At 38.2% G+C, this 18402-nt stretch overlaps 3 protein-coding genes across 3 annotated transcripts; 1 reads left to right on the top strand and 2 right to left on the bottom strand.

The window, feature by feature from the left end:
• Nucleotides 1-147: 147 nt before the first annotated feature.
• LOC112562071 (protein moonraker-like) lies at nucleotides 148-12382 on the bottom strand. Its single transcript, XM_025235067.1, is given in 19 exon segments — nucleotides 148-1342; nucleotides 1718-2014; nucleotides 2304-2388; nucleotides 2924-3008; nucleotides 3222-3389; nucleotides 4136-4238; nucleotides 4362-4423; nucleotides 4803-4824; nucleotides 5605-5663; nucleotides 5666-5828; nucleotides 6578-6756; nucleotides 7835-8016; nucleotides 8309-8365; nucleotides 8581-8671; nucleotides 8992-9306; nucleotides 9568-9779; nucleotides 10018-10161; nucleotides 11064-11705; nucleotides 12243-12382. Coding segments are annotated over 18 exon segments (3348 nt in total). The 5' UTR covers nucleotides 11686-11705; nucleotides 12243-12382; the 3' UTR covers nucleotides 148-840.
• Nucleotides 12383-12839: 457 nt separating this feature from the next.
• LOC112562505 (kappaPI-stichotoxin-Shd2a-like) lies at nucleotides 12840-14707 on the bottom strand. The gene is made up of 3 exons (XM_025235785.1): nucleotides 14702-14707; nucleotides 14213-14384; nucleotides 12840-13628 (listed from the first exon to the last, which is right to left on the bottom strand). Exons 1-3 carry the CDS (start codon nucleotides 14705-14707, stop codon nucleotides 13462-13464), a joined length of 345 nt encoding a protein of 114 aa, XP_025091570.1. The 3' UTR covers nucleotides 12840-13461.
• A 2089-nt stretch (nucleotides 14708-16796) lies between these two features.
• LOC112562631 (kunitz-type serine protease inhibitor 2-like) lies at nucleotides 16797-18266 on the top strand. Its single transcript, XM_025235988.1, has 2 exons — nucleotides 16797-16952; nucleotides 17660-18266. The coding sequence occupies exons 1-2, from the start codon at nucleotides 16880-16882 to the stop codon at nucleotides 17827-17829; spliced, it is 243 nt and encodes an 80-aa protein (XP_025091773.1). The 5' UTR covers nucleotides 16797-16879; the 3' UTR covers nucleotides 17830-18266.
• Nucleotides 18267-18402: the final 136 nt, after the last annotated feature.

Below are 18402 nucleotides of genomic sequence, written 5' to 3'. Positions count from 1 at the left end.
GACTTTAATGGGATGACAGGAACTGTGTTACAGGGCAAACAAAAGCCCTGTAAAATTACAAAAGTGAAGACCTTTGCATTATGCATTGCACTGGTCTTCAAACACCCCAGAGCTTTGAGCAAATAAGTAATTGAATGGTCTCATCACTTCTTTGCCAGAATTTATTTTTAATCTGCTGCTCTTCCCAAAGTAATGAAAAAATAATAAGTTAAGTTTTAAATTTTTATACAAGTGTTATAGTACCATCAATTTTCAAACACTATTTCAGCAAACGTTTTTTCTTTCAACAATGACAACTGACATAGAATTTCTTTTAGTCTCAAAGTTTACACCATACTGAACAATCTATTTTTTAAAAAAAGGTATCGATTAATCCCGACCCACTTAGTGACAAGGCATTGAAGATCATTTTTTCTTGAGGCCAGCTTTCTTTGGGTGGTGTCAATATTTCCCACTCACTGCTTTCCCTTTCCTTAACCCTCTATGGAGTCGGGTACCTAGTCCTAACAATCAGGTGAACTGATGGAAGTTCACTGCACCACCCATATATTGAATCATAACACCTCCACTTCCAGACACCACTGCTCTAGCCACTCAGCTATCGTTTTACTCAATCTATAATTTTGTGTTTAGCTCTGCTTTGCCTATATCTTTCTTTTGACTATGATTGCTATTTGAAATTATTGCATTGTTAAAATTAGCTCATAGATATACTAGCCGAGTATCCCTGTATCCCAAGTAAGGATACAAAATTTCTTCATGCTTGGATATGTTCCAAGTATATTACACTTTACTACAATACTTTATAACAGAAAGGAAGGGCTAAGTGATAAAACAGTTTCAAGGACTGGGATTTGACGCCTCATCATCGGTTTCATCTTCTTCATCAGTTAAGTCTGAAAAATCATCATCATAATCAACAACCTGGGTATCATCATCTTTGCTCTTGTTTACATGTGCTGGCATGTCTTCAGTCCTTGAAGCATTGGCCGATGCTTCAAAGAGAGCTGTGGCATCAAAAACATTTCTCAGAGAAATGGGATTCACCGGCGAAGTACCGTCCCTGGGCTCTGGGGAAGCAATGTGTTGAAGGCGCTCTGAACTTAATTCCATCCTAGCAAAAGTTTCTTCCACCTCGTACATAGCTGCAGCCGAGTCTCGAAGATTCTGAGCTGCTGATCCTCCACCTATGAAATCAGCAGCAAGCTCGGGTGGTGCTAATGGAAGACCACTCTGATCCATGAATTCTGAAGTGTAGATGTGGTCAGCCATTGCAGAGCTGATATTTTCCACCTCTGCTGCAACATCCTTGATGCAGTCATCTAAAATCTGATCTGCCAGGCTGAAACAAAAATGCCCACATCTGATAGTTCTGGCCATTTGCTTTCAAAGGTGTGTTAAATGAAAACATAATAAATAAATAGGACAGACTGCATGAATGCCCAATAACAATAAAATATGTTAAATATTGGCCTAAAGGAGTGGAATTCAAAAGTTAATGAAAGCTTATGGTGCAACATTATGTTTGTGACTTTAGCCTGGTGACATCCAAAATTTCTGGCCATGCTATATCTAAATACAGACTCAGCAAAATTTCACAGCATGAAAGGAGCTATTGTCTCTCCATCATCTATCCCCTTAAAAATGAAACAAAGCCTTTAACTGCTTGTCGGTCATATGCTGCTAAGCTTTCAAAGGGATTTGGTTACAGACATACCTCTCAACTACACGCCAGCCCTCTTTCCTGCCCAGGTGATGCTTTAAACCTTTCTGGAAATAATCAAAGCGTTCTGCATGGTCGTAGATTTTCTCCACAACCGCTTGCTTCATGCTGAGATTCTTCCTGGGTCTTGGGGTGATCTTAGATGCTGAGGACAGAGGTGGTCCCTCAGTTACCAAGGTAGGTCTTCCTTGCTGCATTGTACGCTGTTCTTCAAATGTCACATAAGGCTGCACCACCTTCGATTCTTTGGTGAACAGTAACGGCTCTTCCACCAGTTCATCAGGATATCTCCTGCAAAAAAAAAACCTTGTGGCTGATGTCCCCAACTAAATCAGTCTTCATGTGTACAAAGATTTTCAAAGAATGTTCACCCATCGTGGTCAATAGCTCGACATTCTCTATATTGTTTTATTAACTGGAGAGGAAATCACTGGCCTATCTAGCAGCAGCATTAAAGAGTTGACTCAGAATAGGCTGACTTCACACTTATTTTTACTGCATTTGCAATCTGTTTGAAACACCACCATTAAGTGGTGAACCACTGCAGACAGTTTGCAAGATATCAACTCTTTTTTCTCACTGGCATGGAATACTTGTCTTCACTGATGGCATTCTGGTCACCTCAAAGGCTGTGGGTTCTCTGGGCTGACTAGATCGGGTCAAATCTGCAAGAAAGAAAGATGTGCAACTGCTTGTTCCTCTGAGCTGTCTGTGAAAGGTCACTGATTTCCTGGAGTGTAAACTCGTCTCAATGACAATTTTTAAGAGAGGCACTTTGTTTTCAGGTGCACTGCATCAATCAGTGACAAAAGAGGAAGAAAATTTTTAATGATCTGTAATCTATGCTCTCTGGTACATCAAAGAGGGCTACAATGACACAAGATCAAAATTTTATTTTAAAGCTTCAGCACTAAAAGCCTGTTTTATTGACAAATTATTCAGAACAGCTGTACAATCTGGGAAACCAAGGTTGATGAAACTACGATCAGAAGGCAAATAACCCAGGAAATAAAACAAATCACATTCTGGCAAACAATGGTCAATAAATTTTTAGAAACAGGTCTTAATAGGGAAAATGGTTGAGGAGACAAAAAGAAATGTGATTACTAGCAAACTGCAACAAAACTTATGAGATTTCTGAACTTTTAGCAATTTAGACCAACATACAAACATTGTCAGAGGAAAAATAAAAGCACCTACTTTCTGAAGGTTTCCAGCGTCGAGTTGGAACAGAGTCATGATAATTTATAGATGCCCACCTTTGTCGAATTTCAAGATGCTCTTTCTGAGACACACAAAAAATAAAAAGATGTGTACAACAAAACCGGATGCTAAGTTTGCTCAAACTGCAAAGACCGATAATTAACTGCTGTGGCACTTTAGGGTCAGGTTAAAAGCCTACTTGTAGCGGAAACAGCAACATCTTTTTTACAATTGACCCATCCTGGCAAATACACTTGTGTTAATAAAACCAGAAAGTTAGTGAATGTAATTTCACCTCCATCTCCTTGAGGCGCTGGTGGATGTTTTCCAGCGTTGGGTTATCCAGAAGGTAAGCAGCACTCCTATTCACTCTTTCCTTCTTTTCCATGGCCTGCAGTTCCTGTGTTGCTTCTTCTACCACATCGTCAAATATCATCTCTGCCAGCCTCTGTCTCTCGTCATCCTTACAATACAGATAATGAAGGATGCAAATAAAATAATTAACACAAGTTTCTTAAAAACTTATGATTTTAATCACTCTAAATTGTTCTTGTATGGTTCAGTTCTATAACAATTTCATTTATACATCTGACTAAAACAGCAACTCTTGGCTTGCTTAAGTCAACAACTGAAAGCATTGACTGGTTACCTGAATATTTTTTTAAGAGAAGATTTAAGATAGCAGGACAGAGTCAGGCTCGCAATTCCATGGGCTTATTGCCTTTGACTTAACTTTAAAAGGAGTCACTCATAAACTGCATTTGTGTAGGCAAGTGCAGAGTTTGCTCCAAAAGAAAGGATATTCAATAATTTTTTTATTCCATGTCTTTATGCAAACTAAGGGAAATAACAGGATATCGTATGAATCATTTCCCTGCAGCTGACTTTCTTATTCTTGGCACTGTTATGGGCCGTGACTTCATATTATCTAAACTAGGTCTACTTGTTTCAAAAATGATGAGTCATTGATCAGAGGTGTTATGTCAATTGTCAGTGATGAAATAACTGAATTGTATTTAGAGATGCTTTACAGTGAAGCACTTGGCAGATGACCAAGCCCTGCACTCTACATGGTCATTAGGGCTTAGGTTACTTTTTACCTTTATTCATATTATGCCATGGATGCATCAGTACAAGAAATTTTTAATCTTTTATTTAAACTTCACTGATTAATGTCTGTAATATCCCAGAGGGTAAGATGAAACTCACGCTTTGTCTGCCATGATCTTTCGACTCATCTAACAGTGGCTTCAAACGATTTATCACCCTTTGCTCAACTTCAGAAATAAAGGACTCTGATACCTCTGCTCTTCTGCACAGATTAAAAAAAGCTAAGTTAGGGTAACAAAACTGATTCAAAATACCACAAATATAATTTCCCATAAAAATAGCCATGAAAAAAGTGTCATAAAGACAACCAAGATTACATACATACTTTAAAAAGCTTTTCCCACTGGAATCCTGCTCTTTTGACTTCTTTCGACTCTGTCGTAAAATCTGACAAAAGAAAGTCCCAGGACATTGCATATGGCAGTTTAAAGAAAGATGAAAAGTTATATTTATAATGTTTCCACACATTGTAATAAAACGCAGGCTAAAGAAAAGACAGAATAACTACTGCCTTTTTTGCACATTCCAACAAGAACAAACTGTTTGAAATATTCATTTAGAAACATCTCAAAATATTACACAAGGAACTAAGCAGTTTGTTATCCTATCTGTTTCTGTATATGTGTCAGATGCATAAACATATAAATAATAAGTAGTAAACATAATTAAACAATCCCCATCTGCTCGGATACATTCACTCATGCATGCACATAAACATATGCATCACACACACATCTCAGATTTTTAACTAAATTGTATTTCTCACCTTCTGTCTTGGAAACAGCTCACTAAACAAAAAGAATGCAAATATAGGTCAGTTCATTTGTCAATAAATGAAAATACAGATAATATTAATTTCTTTGTCTAAAATGAAAACTAAGAAATTTGTTGCTTTTCTGTCACTTGGACTCGCATCAGTGACCATTACGACATGTAAAAATGTTTATAGCATCCACTGTGATAAAGCTTTTACAGCTTTCATAACAGTATCCTGATCATATATTGCAGGACCAAGAAAGTATAAAGTGTGCTTACAATGGATTTTCTATGAGTAAGCCTATTCACTAATACAAGTCTGGTTATTGTTATGATTTTCTTACGACTTAAATTTTTAGGTAATCGTATGTTCAAAGCTGAAAAGTATGGAAATTAAGCATGAAAGTGGTGTCCGATTTTAGCCATGACCAACTTCTGACACAGTGGAATGAAACGTGCTTGGGTAGTCTAGTTTCAAGCTGTATTTTGTTATTTTGCACCTAATCATAACAAAAACTGCACTAGTTGATAGAAGAAAAAATAAATATTATTTTTGGTTTATGTAGTAATGTTCAAAATGCAACAACTAATGTCTATGTGTTAGAAAGTGAAGGAATTTTCACAAAACTAGGTCACAATCACAGTAGCTGGGTCAGTTTGGAGTACCTAATAACAAATGCATCGGTTCGGCAAGACAGGTGTGTTTTGAGATTCAGTTTGAATCAATGTAGTCTTCTTTCTGAACATCAACCACTTTCAAAGGGCTTACTTTGCCACCCAAACAAAATTTTGAAACCAAAGATTTTGCTTACTCTATCAGTTCATTGTCAGCATCTCGAACAAAGAACCTTTGTCTCTGCCCCTGTGGACTTTTTGATCTTCGTCTGTACATGTAGGGCTTGGACTTCTTGACCTGTCTTGCTTGCGCCTTGGGCTGTGAGACTGACTGCGACCTGACTGGGAACTGAGTGAGCAGCGGCTGCTTGATCTTCGCTGTGCGCCAGGATAGGAGGAGTAAAAATGCTCTTCCTTCTTTCTGCAGTTATAAAAAAACCAAGTAATAAAACAACAAAAAACCTACTGTCACTATCATATTTTTAAGCTTTTTACATCGCTTGCCATAAACTGTTGTCTTCGGGACCTTTAGTTAATGAGATGGAGGTTGACCTAGTCCACATTATCTGCACCCGCCCCACCTCCAAAACAGACTAGTTGTTTTAATAACCACAAAGACAAGGCTGAAAAACACACCAGTGAAAAAGGGGGAAGTGCTGATTGGCCATCATGAAAGTGCACTTTCATTTAGTCTAACCAGAGGGAGACTTTTGTTCATAAGAAGACTAAACATATGTAGTTTTCACTGGGCACTCATGTCGTCATTTGGAAACAAGTCAGACTAGTGCAGCCTGCAGCTGCTGTCTGTTGTAAAATACACACTGATTTTTAGCTGATTTTTAACTCTCGCAAAGTCTGCAATGACCTTTGAGCACTAATCAACAAATGATTCTTGAGGTTGAAATGTCATATGTCAACAAACTAAAATTCTTAAGTAATACTGAACTGAAAACTATTACTTCTGCTGCAGAAATGCTTAAGTAAAATATATCAAGCTAGCTCAAAAGCAGGTATCATTAGAGCAAACAATGGCAGATACAAACACAGTAGGGCCAGGAAGAAAACAAAGCTTGGTCTTAGAATCCAGAAATGGATTGTGTAATTTCCAATCCACAACCTCAGGTTTACTGATAAAAGAGAGAGAGAGAAAAAAAACAAACAAAGCACAACCTGGTAGGTAGATCTGATGGAGCAGATAATGAGCGACCAGGCTGACTGGTAAAAGGGTTCTGTAATGGGGCTGTTGATTTCAAGCTGGCTGCGATGGTTGGATCAGCAAAATGAGTATTCATTTCTACGTGTTTCTGTTGTTGTTGCTGATCTTGCAAAGCCATCTGCTTTCTCCTGGCCTGAAAACATCAAATGAGATGATGTAAAATACAGTTTTATTGTATACTGTACAGCTTTCAATTTCTAGTTTATATTTGAACCACAAACTCTACATCTCACTCTGGCGATGTAAGAATGACTCTTTCATATTCACTATGTATATGTTGATCTTAACTCTGCTCACTGCCAGTAGCCCTCGTAGACTGAACAGTTTGCTATCCATTAGCTATTGCTAGACCCTCTTTGCAGTCAAGGAAGCCATATGTCATTATGGCAAAAAAAGCTTGAGTGTTCAGGCAAGCACACAGCCTTTCTTGACACCAGTGGTGACAGGGAGGCCTTGGATTCCTGACTTTAACAATCATTCCACTGTGGAAATCTAATGAATTTGTGTGGGCACTAAAACTTCTCCATTTTCTTCCTGAGACCATCCCTGCTGACCATGTCAAAGACCTTGGTCGGGTCAATAAAGGTCATATAGAGATCATGGCAATGTTCTTGGCAATGTTCTTGGGAGTTGGCAGGCAGTGAAGACCATGTCTGTGGTGCTGAGCACAGCACAGAAGTTGCATTGGCTTTCAAGGAGAATGCCCTTCTCAAAATGCTGAAGGTGGTGCTTGAGGAGTCTTGCCAGGATTTTGCCTGCTAAGAGAAGCAAAGAGATGCTCTTGTGGTTATTACAGGACTGGTGGTTGCCCCTTCTTTTGTATATGTGGACAATGCTGGCATTTTGAGCTGCTGGGGGACATCATTCATTCAACAGGGACTGAAAGTTGGGTCATACAAAGCAGCGAGGCCACACCGCCTGGTTCGTAGACTTTGGATGGGATACAATTTTATCCTGGGGCTTTCCTATTTCCTATTCAGGCCATCTGCTTGATGGTCTTCTTGACTTCCTCTTCTGTAGCTGGCATTTCAAGGTTATAGTCTGTCTCCACCTGGGGCATGGGAGCAATGGCTTCATCATTAAAGGAGGATGGACAGTTTAGGACATTGTCAAAGTGTAGGATGTCAAGCAGTGTAGCATCAGGTGCCCAAATAAATATCTCTGCACTCTTTATTCCAGTCAATATCCAGCTAAAACATAATTTAACATACCTTCCCAGGTTGCATCAGGTGTTTTTTTGATGGCGAACGTTTTTTTGCCACTACATCCCATGCCTTCATCTTCTTTGACTGACTTTTCTTCTTCTGATTTTTCTGCAGATGTTTGCCAGTACCTTGCTCCAAACTTCCCAAAAGAGCACGAACACTAGCTTGCAATAAGGCTTTTCTGCCAACTGACAAATTATCCCAGTGACAAATATATTACTGTGCACCACACTCATTCAGACTTAGAGGTATATATCTATATATATTTAGTGGGATAGGGATATAAGTACAGATAAAACAGGCACCCTGTTTTCAGTCAGCAGAATATCACAAAAAGCTACACTTATTGTTGCCATGGCTGCTCTTAGGGGTGTTGACTAAGGTATTTAAAATGTTTCACATATGTCATATGCTACAATGAAGACATGGGCAAAACAGCAATCTAATGATTTATGTTCTTCAGCATTATCAGGCCCTTACATTCATTTCTCCGAAACCCTGCCACCTTTTCAACAGCAAAGGGCTGTTTGGCAGCATCTGAAACAGAAATGTTAGGAATCTAGCAAAGGAAGGTATATATGCAGATTACAAAAACACTGGGATAATAAAAAATATATATGTAAAAAAGCTTTTCTATTTTCAGCATTAAAAGAATTTCTGAATTATAATTGTGCTGCTTAGTAAAGATTAGCGACATAATCTTTGTCTTTCAATCTGTATATCTCTTAGGAACAACTCCTCAAACTACTCACTAAAGTTTGTGATGAATGGAGGCTTTTGTCCCTTCCGTGGAGAATGAGGATCATGGCTCTTCATCTCACGACACCAGTCCAAGTTTAGTTGCTGTTTCAACACACACACACACATAATTTTTTTTTAAATCCTTTCCTGAATTCCTTTTGATTCCCCTTGATTTGTAGATACAGATAGCTTATAAAACCAACAGTGCAAGAGACAAAAGAAAATTTCATTAAAAAATGACTGCACAGAGAGTTTATGGTAAAGATGATGCTAAAGTCTGGTTCTTACCCCTCATTGTAACTTACTTTTCTGTGTACTCTTTGTCTCACTAACAGTTCACAAGGCTAGACTAGTTCACCATGATGTTGCTTCAGTCGCTGACAACATGAAACATTCACAACCAGCCATTCTGAACAGCTCACCTCTACTCGGTCCAGCATGGCCATCAGATCATTCTGAATGCCTGACGTTTCTTCTCTGCTACTCCCTTCTTGACTATCTTTTCTGACTTTGACGACTCCACCCACATTTTTCTCCCTGCTCTCTTTGCTGGTTTGAGGATCAGTCAGAGGAATCTGGGCACTGAGCATGGTTAGCTGACGGATCAACAGGGACAGTTCATGGTAGTGTGACGGAAGGCCACCACGAAGATCTTGGTATGGAAGCTGATTAACAAACATCTGCAGTGCTCTGACAGCACCTCGGTGGGCCGCTGCTAGCCTAGCAGCTGCTTGACTCTACCAATGGAAAATTTATTTTTATGCATGGGAATGGTCTCTTTTGCTACAGTAAACAATAACAAAAAACTATTTCATTGTGTTGATCTTAAACATTTTTTTAAAAGGAGAAAATACCTTCCATAAGGTAAAAGTTCAGAAGCACCTAAAAAGTCTGTCAACTTGTTAAGCTTGCTACTGGTGAAAACTGCACACTCTTTAAACATGAATTAAAAGCTTTTTGTGATGGAAATATAAGAGTATACAGAATATGAACTTTACTTTTTTAGTGGCTCTGGCGGTGGATGGACCTATGAGAATATCTCGTTCAATCTGCTTGACCTGCTGGCGAAGGTTGTAAATGTTGCGAGAGGCCCGAGCAGTTTGCTCCCCTGCCCTCACTTGCCATCGCTCTTCTCCTTCGTCTTCCAGGAGTTCACTGCCTCCTCGAGACCCTGAGTGATGACCTCTTCTTAAGAAGTCTGTACTGCGTTCTGCCAACCATTTTTTTTTTCACAGCAATTAAATATCTTGTTTGACTCAACTATTTCAGCAATTAAAGCATCTAGATTATTGAGAAATGCTTTTTTTTCTTACAATTATTTTCTCTTTGCTAAATAAACGCATACTTGTCATTCTTCTACATAAATTAAGTTTGGTTTTGCTTAAAATACAAAACTTGATATGTGTGTAGCTGTTTATTAAATCATTACAATAAGTGAGTGGTACAACCTGACAAAGCGCGACGTTCCACAGACTCAATCTGCTGCAAGTACATCTCCATCTCTAGCTGCAGTTTCTCAATTTCATCCTTTGGCACACGAGCAAGTTTTGTTCGGCTAGGGGTGTCTCTTGTTGGAGGACTGTCAGCTCTTTCTGCATGTACAAACCATCGAACATGTCACTTTCTGAGCCAACCATGAATCCTATACACCATTGTAGAACATACTCCATGACTAACAATGTACTCTTTAGAACGCTAAACAATGAAGCCACATTACACTGACAGTCACATTTACAAAAATGTAAATTAGATGACTGAATGACAATCTCTCAGGTCCCTTCCTTGTTTCTTATGTGAAGACAACTCACATATGCATACATCTATTCACACACCTACATACACAAACACACACACTCTCTCTTTCTCTCTCATTATCTCCAAACTCACCTTTAAAATAAAAAAAGACTACTTAGATCAAATGTAAGGGACTGAGTTTGATGTCATATAAATGTATTGCCGAGAGATCTCAAAAGAAACCCAACGATAGTATATAACATGATAAACATGGAAATTATTCTCCACAGATGATAAAATTTGGAAACTAAGTGTGACAAGTGTACAAGTCAATCCCTGAACCTTTACTAGTAACTGTAAATAATCAGGTAGTTGAGAAGAGACCTAATTGAAAGTCAAGGATGACGATGGAATCTTCAAGAACATGATGCAACAGTTTAGTGCTCTAATATCTGACAAATATAAAGGCTATGGAGCAATAAACATATATTTGCCCATTATCAAGAAAAAGTAATTAAAAAAAAGACCAACCCAAGCATCTCAACATCAGTCCTTAAAACACTGTTTTGTGTCATGCAGACAAAAATAACTGGCTAAATTCACAGAAAATTTTACATGACTCAGCATTCTGAGCACAACAGAAGACATCACAGGCAACACTGAAGCATCCCTCAGGCAGATCTGGATCTATCAAGCACACAGAAATCTATCATTTTATTATGTAAAAACAGCCTTAATCGTGCAGAACTGCAGGGCTTACCTTGTTGAGTACTAACAGGTTTATTGCTTAGGAACGCCTGTCTTGGAGGGCTGCCAGTTGGAGTCTGTGTGCTTGAGTCACATGGCTCTCTGTTCTTATCATGTTCCTTGGCTTTCATTCTCCCTGAGTTCTGTACACCATGACTCTTTTGTCCTTTGACTGGTTTTGTTTTTGTTTTGCTTTTCAATCTTTCCCAATACTTTTGTCCATGAACCACCCTCTCTTGATGACAGGAACCAACAATTTTACTCTTGCCCTGCTTTCTCTGACCATCTTCAGGCTCTTTAACACTCACTTGCTGCATATTCATTTTTTTCAGATCTCTCTTGGCAAGCTCCACAGCTGCTGCCAATCTGTCTTCAGACAATGCGGAAAATTGGAATGAAGTTGTTTGAGGTGCATCCGCATTGACTTTCAAAGGTGGATAATCGTTTTTTCCAAATATTTTATGCTTCAGATGTATAACTGGGAAGCCTGCACCCTGTTCTGCCTTGCCTGCAAGCCGCTCCACTACAATGGGCTTTGGGCGGTGAAAATGTGTGGAAATGTTTGAAGTGGTGAGAGGAACATGCAAGTTGAACTGAAGCTGGTTCTGAAATATTAATTCTTTGGGTAGCGCCATATCTGGAAGGTCTCTGAAATCTGTGAAAAATATAAAGTACAATCATTAAAAATTAATGGCAAAATTTTGTAATTCTTTGGTTGCCCTTAACAGAATGCTTTACAATTGACACTGAAAATATATTTTAACTACTATTTTTGTCATTGAATGATATTCTATCATAATTTGAAGTCAATGTTGTTGAGGTGTATTTGGCGATAATAATTTTTTTTTTTTTTTTTTTTTGTAGAGCAAAACTTGTGTTCGCTCAATATTCTTAAAAAAGTTATTGAAATACTCATCACATTTTCAGCTACAAGTAAAAGATCAAAGGAAAAAGTATCTTTGCTCTTCTTCTCCAACAAGGCCTATGGCAAACTGACTTAAGAATGGATCATTCATTACCTGATACTGCTTTTTTGCTGTAGTTTTAAGGTCGACGTTTAGTCTTCAGTGTTTGTTTATGTTTCGTGTGCATGTACGTACTTGTTCAAATTGTTGTACTGCTTTTCTAATCATACTTAAACGAATAAATTTCTTAAAACTAGTTTCCCTTGTAAAGTATAATGCCACATTACCTTTCTCCTAGAGTTAAATGTTATTTTTAAATACTGTTCTGCACGACGTAAGACAACATTGTTCGAACTCTCCCGGTAGATGCCATTTTCCTTCTTTCCATAGTCGCAGGCGACGTAACTGCTGTGAAAAATGTCAAAGTGAGGTGAGGATAGCCTCCCTTCCATATATTCGTCTGCTATGTTCACCCTTCGTCTTTTTCTCAAAATCCTTCAGTTTTGTGCTGTTCATTTACGTTTGGAGGTTTATACCTTTACCAAACTTTAATATTGTCAGTGTATTATTCTTTAGTTTGGAGGTTTTTTGCATATTTATTATGTGTGTGTGTGGAGATACCTTTAATATTAAATAGGTTTTGACGAACTAAATGATCATTATAGAAATCAATCAAATTTTGAAGAAAGATGGACGAAACTGAAACACTCATGCACTGATCGCTAATACAGGAAGAAGCTGAAAAAATAATCTGTATTCGTGAGTTGTCGGCTGATGGGTTGTATGGAAAGGATAAGTAATAAGCTCTTGCTATAAATTTTTTGCAAACTTTCTTCATAGCTCACTTCCATTTCTGATTAAAAATAAACACAAGAAACTTGGGCTATACTTTAAAGCATTTTATTTTTCTTGAAGAATTATTCATCATTTCCAAATATGAAAAAAAAATTAAACTGTTTGGTTTTTATCTCGTTCTCCGATATATCAACCAGAGAAAGAAGAAAACAGAATGGTGCACGAAGTGGGAAACTACAGCAACTCTAAAAAGTCTAAAAGATTCCAAGAGGTATAAGACTTGCCCGACCCATTTTTTCAGACACAATCTCATGTTTTATGAAAGATTTGTGCCAATTTTTAGGTGGGTGCAATGGAGCTAGGGTGAGAGTTTTCCTTAGTGAAGGGAATCAACGCACGTACACGTGTACATGGAAAAAGAAAAGTTGGGCGGGTAGGAACCTGTTGTTGTAGAGATACAAATGTCCACATGCATGTACAGCGAAGCGACTGGACACACACCTCACAAACAGCGACTACCTTTTTGTAGAAATTCAATGTATGACCAAACTGCTTTTCTGTTCACCAAGTTGAATATTGCTCACTGTAAATTTATTTAAAGATTGTATAAAATGTCACGGTTCTATCCACAAATCATGTTGCTAGTTGTATACAGTTTATGGAGGAGAAGTTTCATCGCATTAGTTCCGGACCTTGTTGTGACACGCGCCTTTAATCTTCGCAGGTGGACTGGCAGTCGGTGAGAGTGAAGAAGTTGTTGGAGTTGCCGCCGCAGCCGCCATAGATGAACTGCTCGCACTTCTTGGTCGCGGCATTATAGAAGTATCTCGGGAAATAGGCCATGCACAGGCCTGGCACCGAGGGCTCAGAACAGTATTCTGAAAAAGTAAAATAACATTTGCTTACGGAGAACTGTAGAAAGACCTCTTTTTTCTTTCTTTTCCATTTCTCTCTCTCTCTCTCTCTCTCTCTCTCTCTCACACACACACTCTGTCCCTGATTTAAATGCGATTTCTGTGTAGTATTCGATATACAATAATAGAATGTCAAATAACAAGTTTGTTGATAAATCTTTAAAAAAAAAAACAATTCTCATACGCCTAATTCAGAGACAGTTTAATATACTTAAGTAATATTGAATTGTCATTTCGTGAAACTAGTTAAAGTTAACTAATTAAACTTAAGAAAGAAAAACAAATAACACCCCCAAAGAAAAACCAACGCATTAAATTAAAACAGTACATTAAGTATTTATAAGTCATTTTAAATCAGCGTCTAGAATCGCAACCAGAAGAAAAATATGAAAAAAATGAACAAGTAAAATTAGGTTAATTAAGCCTGAATAATATATTTGACGTTGGGTAATAAATTAACTAAAGCAAGAAACCAGAAAAATGCAAAAAGCAGTTAGTGTAGGTCGACGAGTGTTAATAAAACCCAGTCTACTTGATGAATTACTTACCAGGTTTCTCGTTGATGACAGCGGCGCTCACAAATGTGACAGCGACCAAGAGGATGAAAACTGCAAGTCGGCCATCTTGTCTTCTCGTCTGGAGCTGGAGCCTGGAGGTTTCAGGGAGTCTCTCAACGTGTATCAGCAGCGGGGTTGCAATGGATGCTGTACCATTGAGGTGCTTCGCTCACTTTTATACACAACTGAGGCAAATCTTGAATGAAGAGGGTCAACATCTTCTACGACTCTGAAGATCTCGATCTGCCACTGGAGCATTATTTAGGGTACGCTGTCGAGGGTTGTTGGTCCCCCCTCCACGTGTTTCCTCTTTCCCTTGCAAGAGCTTCAATGTTTCATCCTCACGACTAGTGAAATATTGTCTTCATTCTTTCCTGTGATATACTATCGCAACCTTTGACGATGAGATATTTTTTCCTCACGTCTTTATTTGTCCTGATACCTGGGTGTTTATAAATTTAGTAAATTTACTACACAGACGTCCATGGTGGTAAACGGTTCCATGCACAGTGTCATGAGTGTTGTGACAGGTACATCTAGCAAATATATTCCCCCAGGTGAGCAAGTTGGTATATCGTGGCTGGGAAAACCAAAAGCAAAACAAGAAAAATCACACACACAAAACCAAGGAAAACTTTTATTCAGAATCACCATACAAAGTCTAAACTTCAATTTATTGCACTTTAAACATTTTTATTTTAAATTTGTTCCCAACAGAGATGATCTGCTGAATTTGTATGTAGATAAATTGGTAATGGGGATGATATTCAATTATACTCACACAGATCTTTTGTAAAACAGTAATTACAAGTGTGTGTGTGTGTGGAGGGGGAGTGTCCCCATCTTACTCAAATAAGATGAACATCTTCATCATGTTTGCCAAAGCTGTGTGTAAACATCACAAGAAACTGCTGGTTTAAGGTGAACATCTAGAACTTTGGTTAACATGCCGAGCGAAGTCCAAACTTGTTTACAAGGATACTGCCGATACATTTGCCAGTACAATGAAACTTTGGGCACTTCGGAGGTTGGACACTTCGGTGTATTACCCGCTTAATAAAGGTCTTAACTGCCATAAAGAACCTTTGTCAAACTTTAGTCAATCGTTCGTCCATATTTCTCCGATTAAGAGTTAGTATTGGTTTGTGTTATTTATGATTCATCGAAAGGTTAGCCTGATATGTCTTATTATTCTTCACGTTTTTCATCCAAACCCTTTCCATTCCTATCAAGTATATAGTACTACAAAGGTATGGTATAATAGGGTAAAGGTGTAGTCCTTTAATTACCCCGTCACATATAATGTAAACAGATTATATATCTTTAGCTTTATAGTGTTTATAAAATACACACATACACTGCTTTTGTCAAGCGCATTGAGGCCTGCTATTTTAGTGGGAATGAGCTACATAAATACACTATCATTATACATATCTATATAATTTTAACACATGCATAAACACGCAAAATAAATTATAAAATTATACTTCAGAGTTTATTGGGGATTAGCATATTGAAAAATTTTATAGACGTGCTAAATGGAGGCTAACATTGTTCCAATAATAAGTCTGCATGTTTGAAAACCTTTCAGTCAACGATTGGTGGTTGTGGTCGACTTCCTGAGTCTCTTTTCTTTTATTTGTTTTTCTTTCCCAAATTTGAGCCGACGTGCATGAAGGTGATGTGAAGTTCTCTCAGGACACTTCAGCCCTCCACAAGCACGGCCACTACACGTGAGTTTATGATTTATTTGTCTTTGTCTGTAAAGCCATGTCATAACTTTGTGATGTTTTATTGCTGTGAAGTGGATACAGTTCAAAAAGAAGGAACGGATCAAAAGGGATGGAACGATATGATGACCCACCCGGGGGAGAGAAAAAAACGCGGAGAAAAATGGAAAAAAGAGAACAAGACAATGGGAGAGAAATAGAACAGGAGAAAAACATCACAGCTAGATGAGTTATCAGCAGAAATCACCCCGGGACAACCTAGGATATCCCGGATAGTATTGATTTGTAAACATTGATAATATAAAATTATTTACCTCTCATACACGCACAATTGGACCATATTAAACCAATGTAGATGTTTCTAAACATGTCGAGATTTTAGTGAGATTGGGTAGATTAATGTGTGAATATAATGTATATTAGTATGGTGGATACAAACATAAAATGAACAAAAATAACACGGAGACGACGAATGAAGAGATAATTTTGATGATGAGTATGGACATCACTATGACACTCGTTGTTGCGAGAAATTATGACAAGTTTTCTTTACAATTTTAAAACTGAATTTACACCGTTGGGTGATGTTCCTAACCCTAATGACATTGTAAACATGCAGAGAGGAAGGTCCTCGTACCAAGACGCGCCTTACTCCGCAGACAAAGTGGCAACAGACAGGTAATGTTTACGACAACAGAAATCACAGGTGATGCATAACTTTGATGCACGCAGGTGGCTTTGAGGAGACAGGTGAGGGTGAACTTGGTGTCGGGATTGATTTGCAAAAGGTGAGCGACACGGCAGTAAATAAACCCTGGAGCTGGGACAATATAAAGGAGACTACAGAGCTGGACTCATCATCCTTCGCTAGCGAAACTATCAATCGGTCTTCTGTTCTCGTCAACGCCTGCATCCACCTGAAGAAAAGATGGCCCCCGTGCTCCTTGTCTTCGCTCTGCTCTTCTCAGCTGCTGTCACCAGCATCCAGGCTGAAGTACCAGGTAAAGCCTATTTCAAATAAACTTTTCCTCTGAAGAATGATTTTATATCTTTTTAAAATTGGATAGGAAAATAAATGAGGGATTGAACTGTAGATTATTGAAAAAAATATTGGAGTACTTTTTCGTCGGTTAAAGGAAGCATCAGAACCAAACAATCTACAATTAAGTTCCACTTTGCAAGTAACATTCGAGTACTTTAGTATAGGAAGTACATTGAAGACAAATTTAAGTCTCTCATCTGTAAAGAGTCCAGTAGGGGACAGTAAGGATGGCTTGCTTGATCATTTTTATCAGTTGCAAATGTCTTGCTACAAAAGCGTGTTACTGTCTGCATGTTTATTGCTTTGAAGATTAGACACAGAAATAAGATATGTTCTGTATGCTCTGTAGGTATGTCACTGGTTTAGAGATTAGACGATGAAATATGATATGTCATATATTAGAAAATTAGGCTGTTCGATTAGGTAGATGAGATCAGGGTTATCAGTAAAATTGATAAATGCTTTTCTTGTTCTGCTTCTGATTTTTTTTTTCTTTTCTTCCTCTTGTTCGCATGAGGAGTATAACAGGAAAGCATTATCTATACCTATTCTGTCTCCCATGCTAATTCTGACCATCATCCATCTCTGTTTCTCATGCTAACTCTGTCCATCATCCATACCTTCTCTGTACTGTGTGTATTAATTTCCTTCCCTCCTTTCCACCAGAATACTGCAACCTTGACCCCGAGGTCGGTATGTGCCGCGGTTTCTTCAGGATGTACTTCTTCAACGAGACCTCTAAGCACTGCGAGGAGTTTATTTACGGCGGCTGCGGGGGCAACAGCAACCGTTTTGATGACCTGTCCCACTGCAAGATCACCTGCATTGGAGCCTAGATCCTGGACATGCGCACCGAGGCACTTCCGTTTCCGATGTAGGGCTCAGCCATACAATGAATGATTTGAAAATACCGATCGAAAAAGACTGATTATCATTATTTTCATCTCGTATGTTCTTTTTCCTTTTGGAAAAAAAGTTGACCGCTGCAATGGGAGACGCTCGATCTGGTTTTATTTGTTAACAGTGATGGCCGTTACTCGACACGATGATGAATCTGCAGCTGAAAATTAATAGTATCATTGAGACTGTACTTGAAGAAATGAAAAATTTCTACACAACAGATGTCTGCATGATCTCTACTGCTGATGTAAGCTATGTAACATCAAGAAGTCATCAGTCTTTTAAAGTAAAAACTATTCCAAAACCAAGTTCCCCTGTATATTAGGAAGAAATACAATTACCTAAAAATAAAGATTACAATTTTATTCATTTACTGAACCGAGTTGGCTTATTAATCCGATTTCTAAATGTTATGGTAACATTCTCATTCGGAATTTTTCATCTTGATATGCTGAGACTCTCAAACTTTTTTCCTTTGTTACTTTCTTTTCGACTTTCTTGTGATCATT

This window comes from Pomacea canaliculata, linkage group LG4 (assembly GCF_003073045.1).
Source record: "Pomacea canaliculata isolate SZHN2017 linkage group LG4, ASM307304v1, whole genome shotgun sequence".
Classification (NCBI taxonomy): domain Eukaryota; kingdom Metazoa; phylum Mollusca; class Gastropoda; order Architaenioglossa; family Ampullariidae; genus Pomacea; species Pomacea canaliculata.
This window is presented reverse-complemented; position numbering and strand designations above follow the sequence as displayed.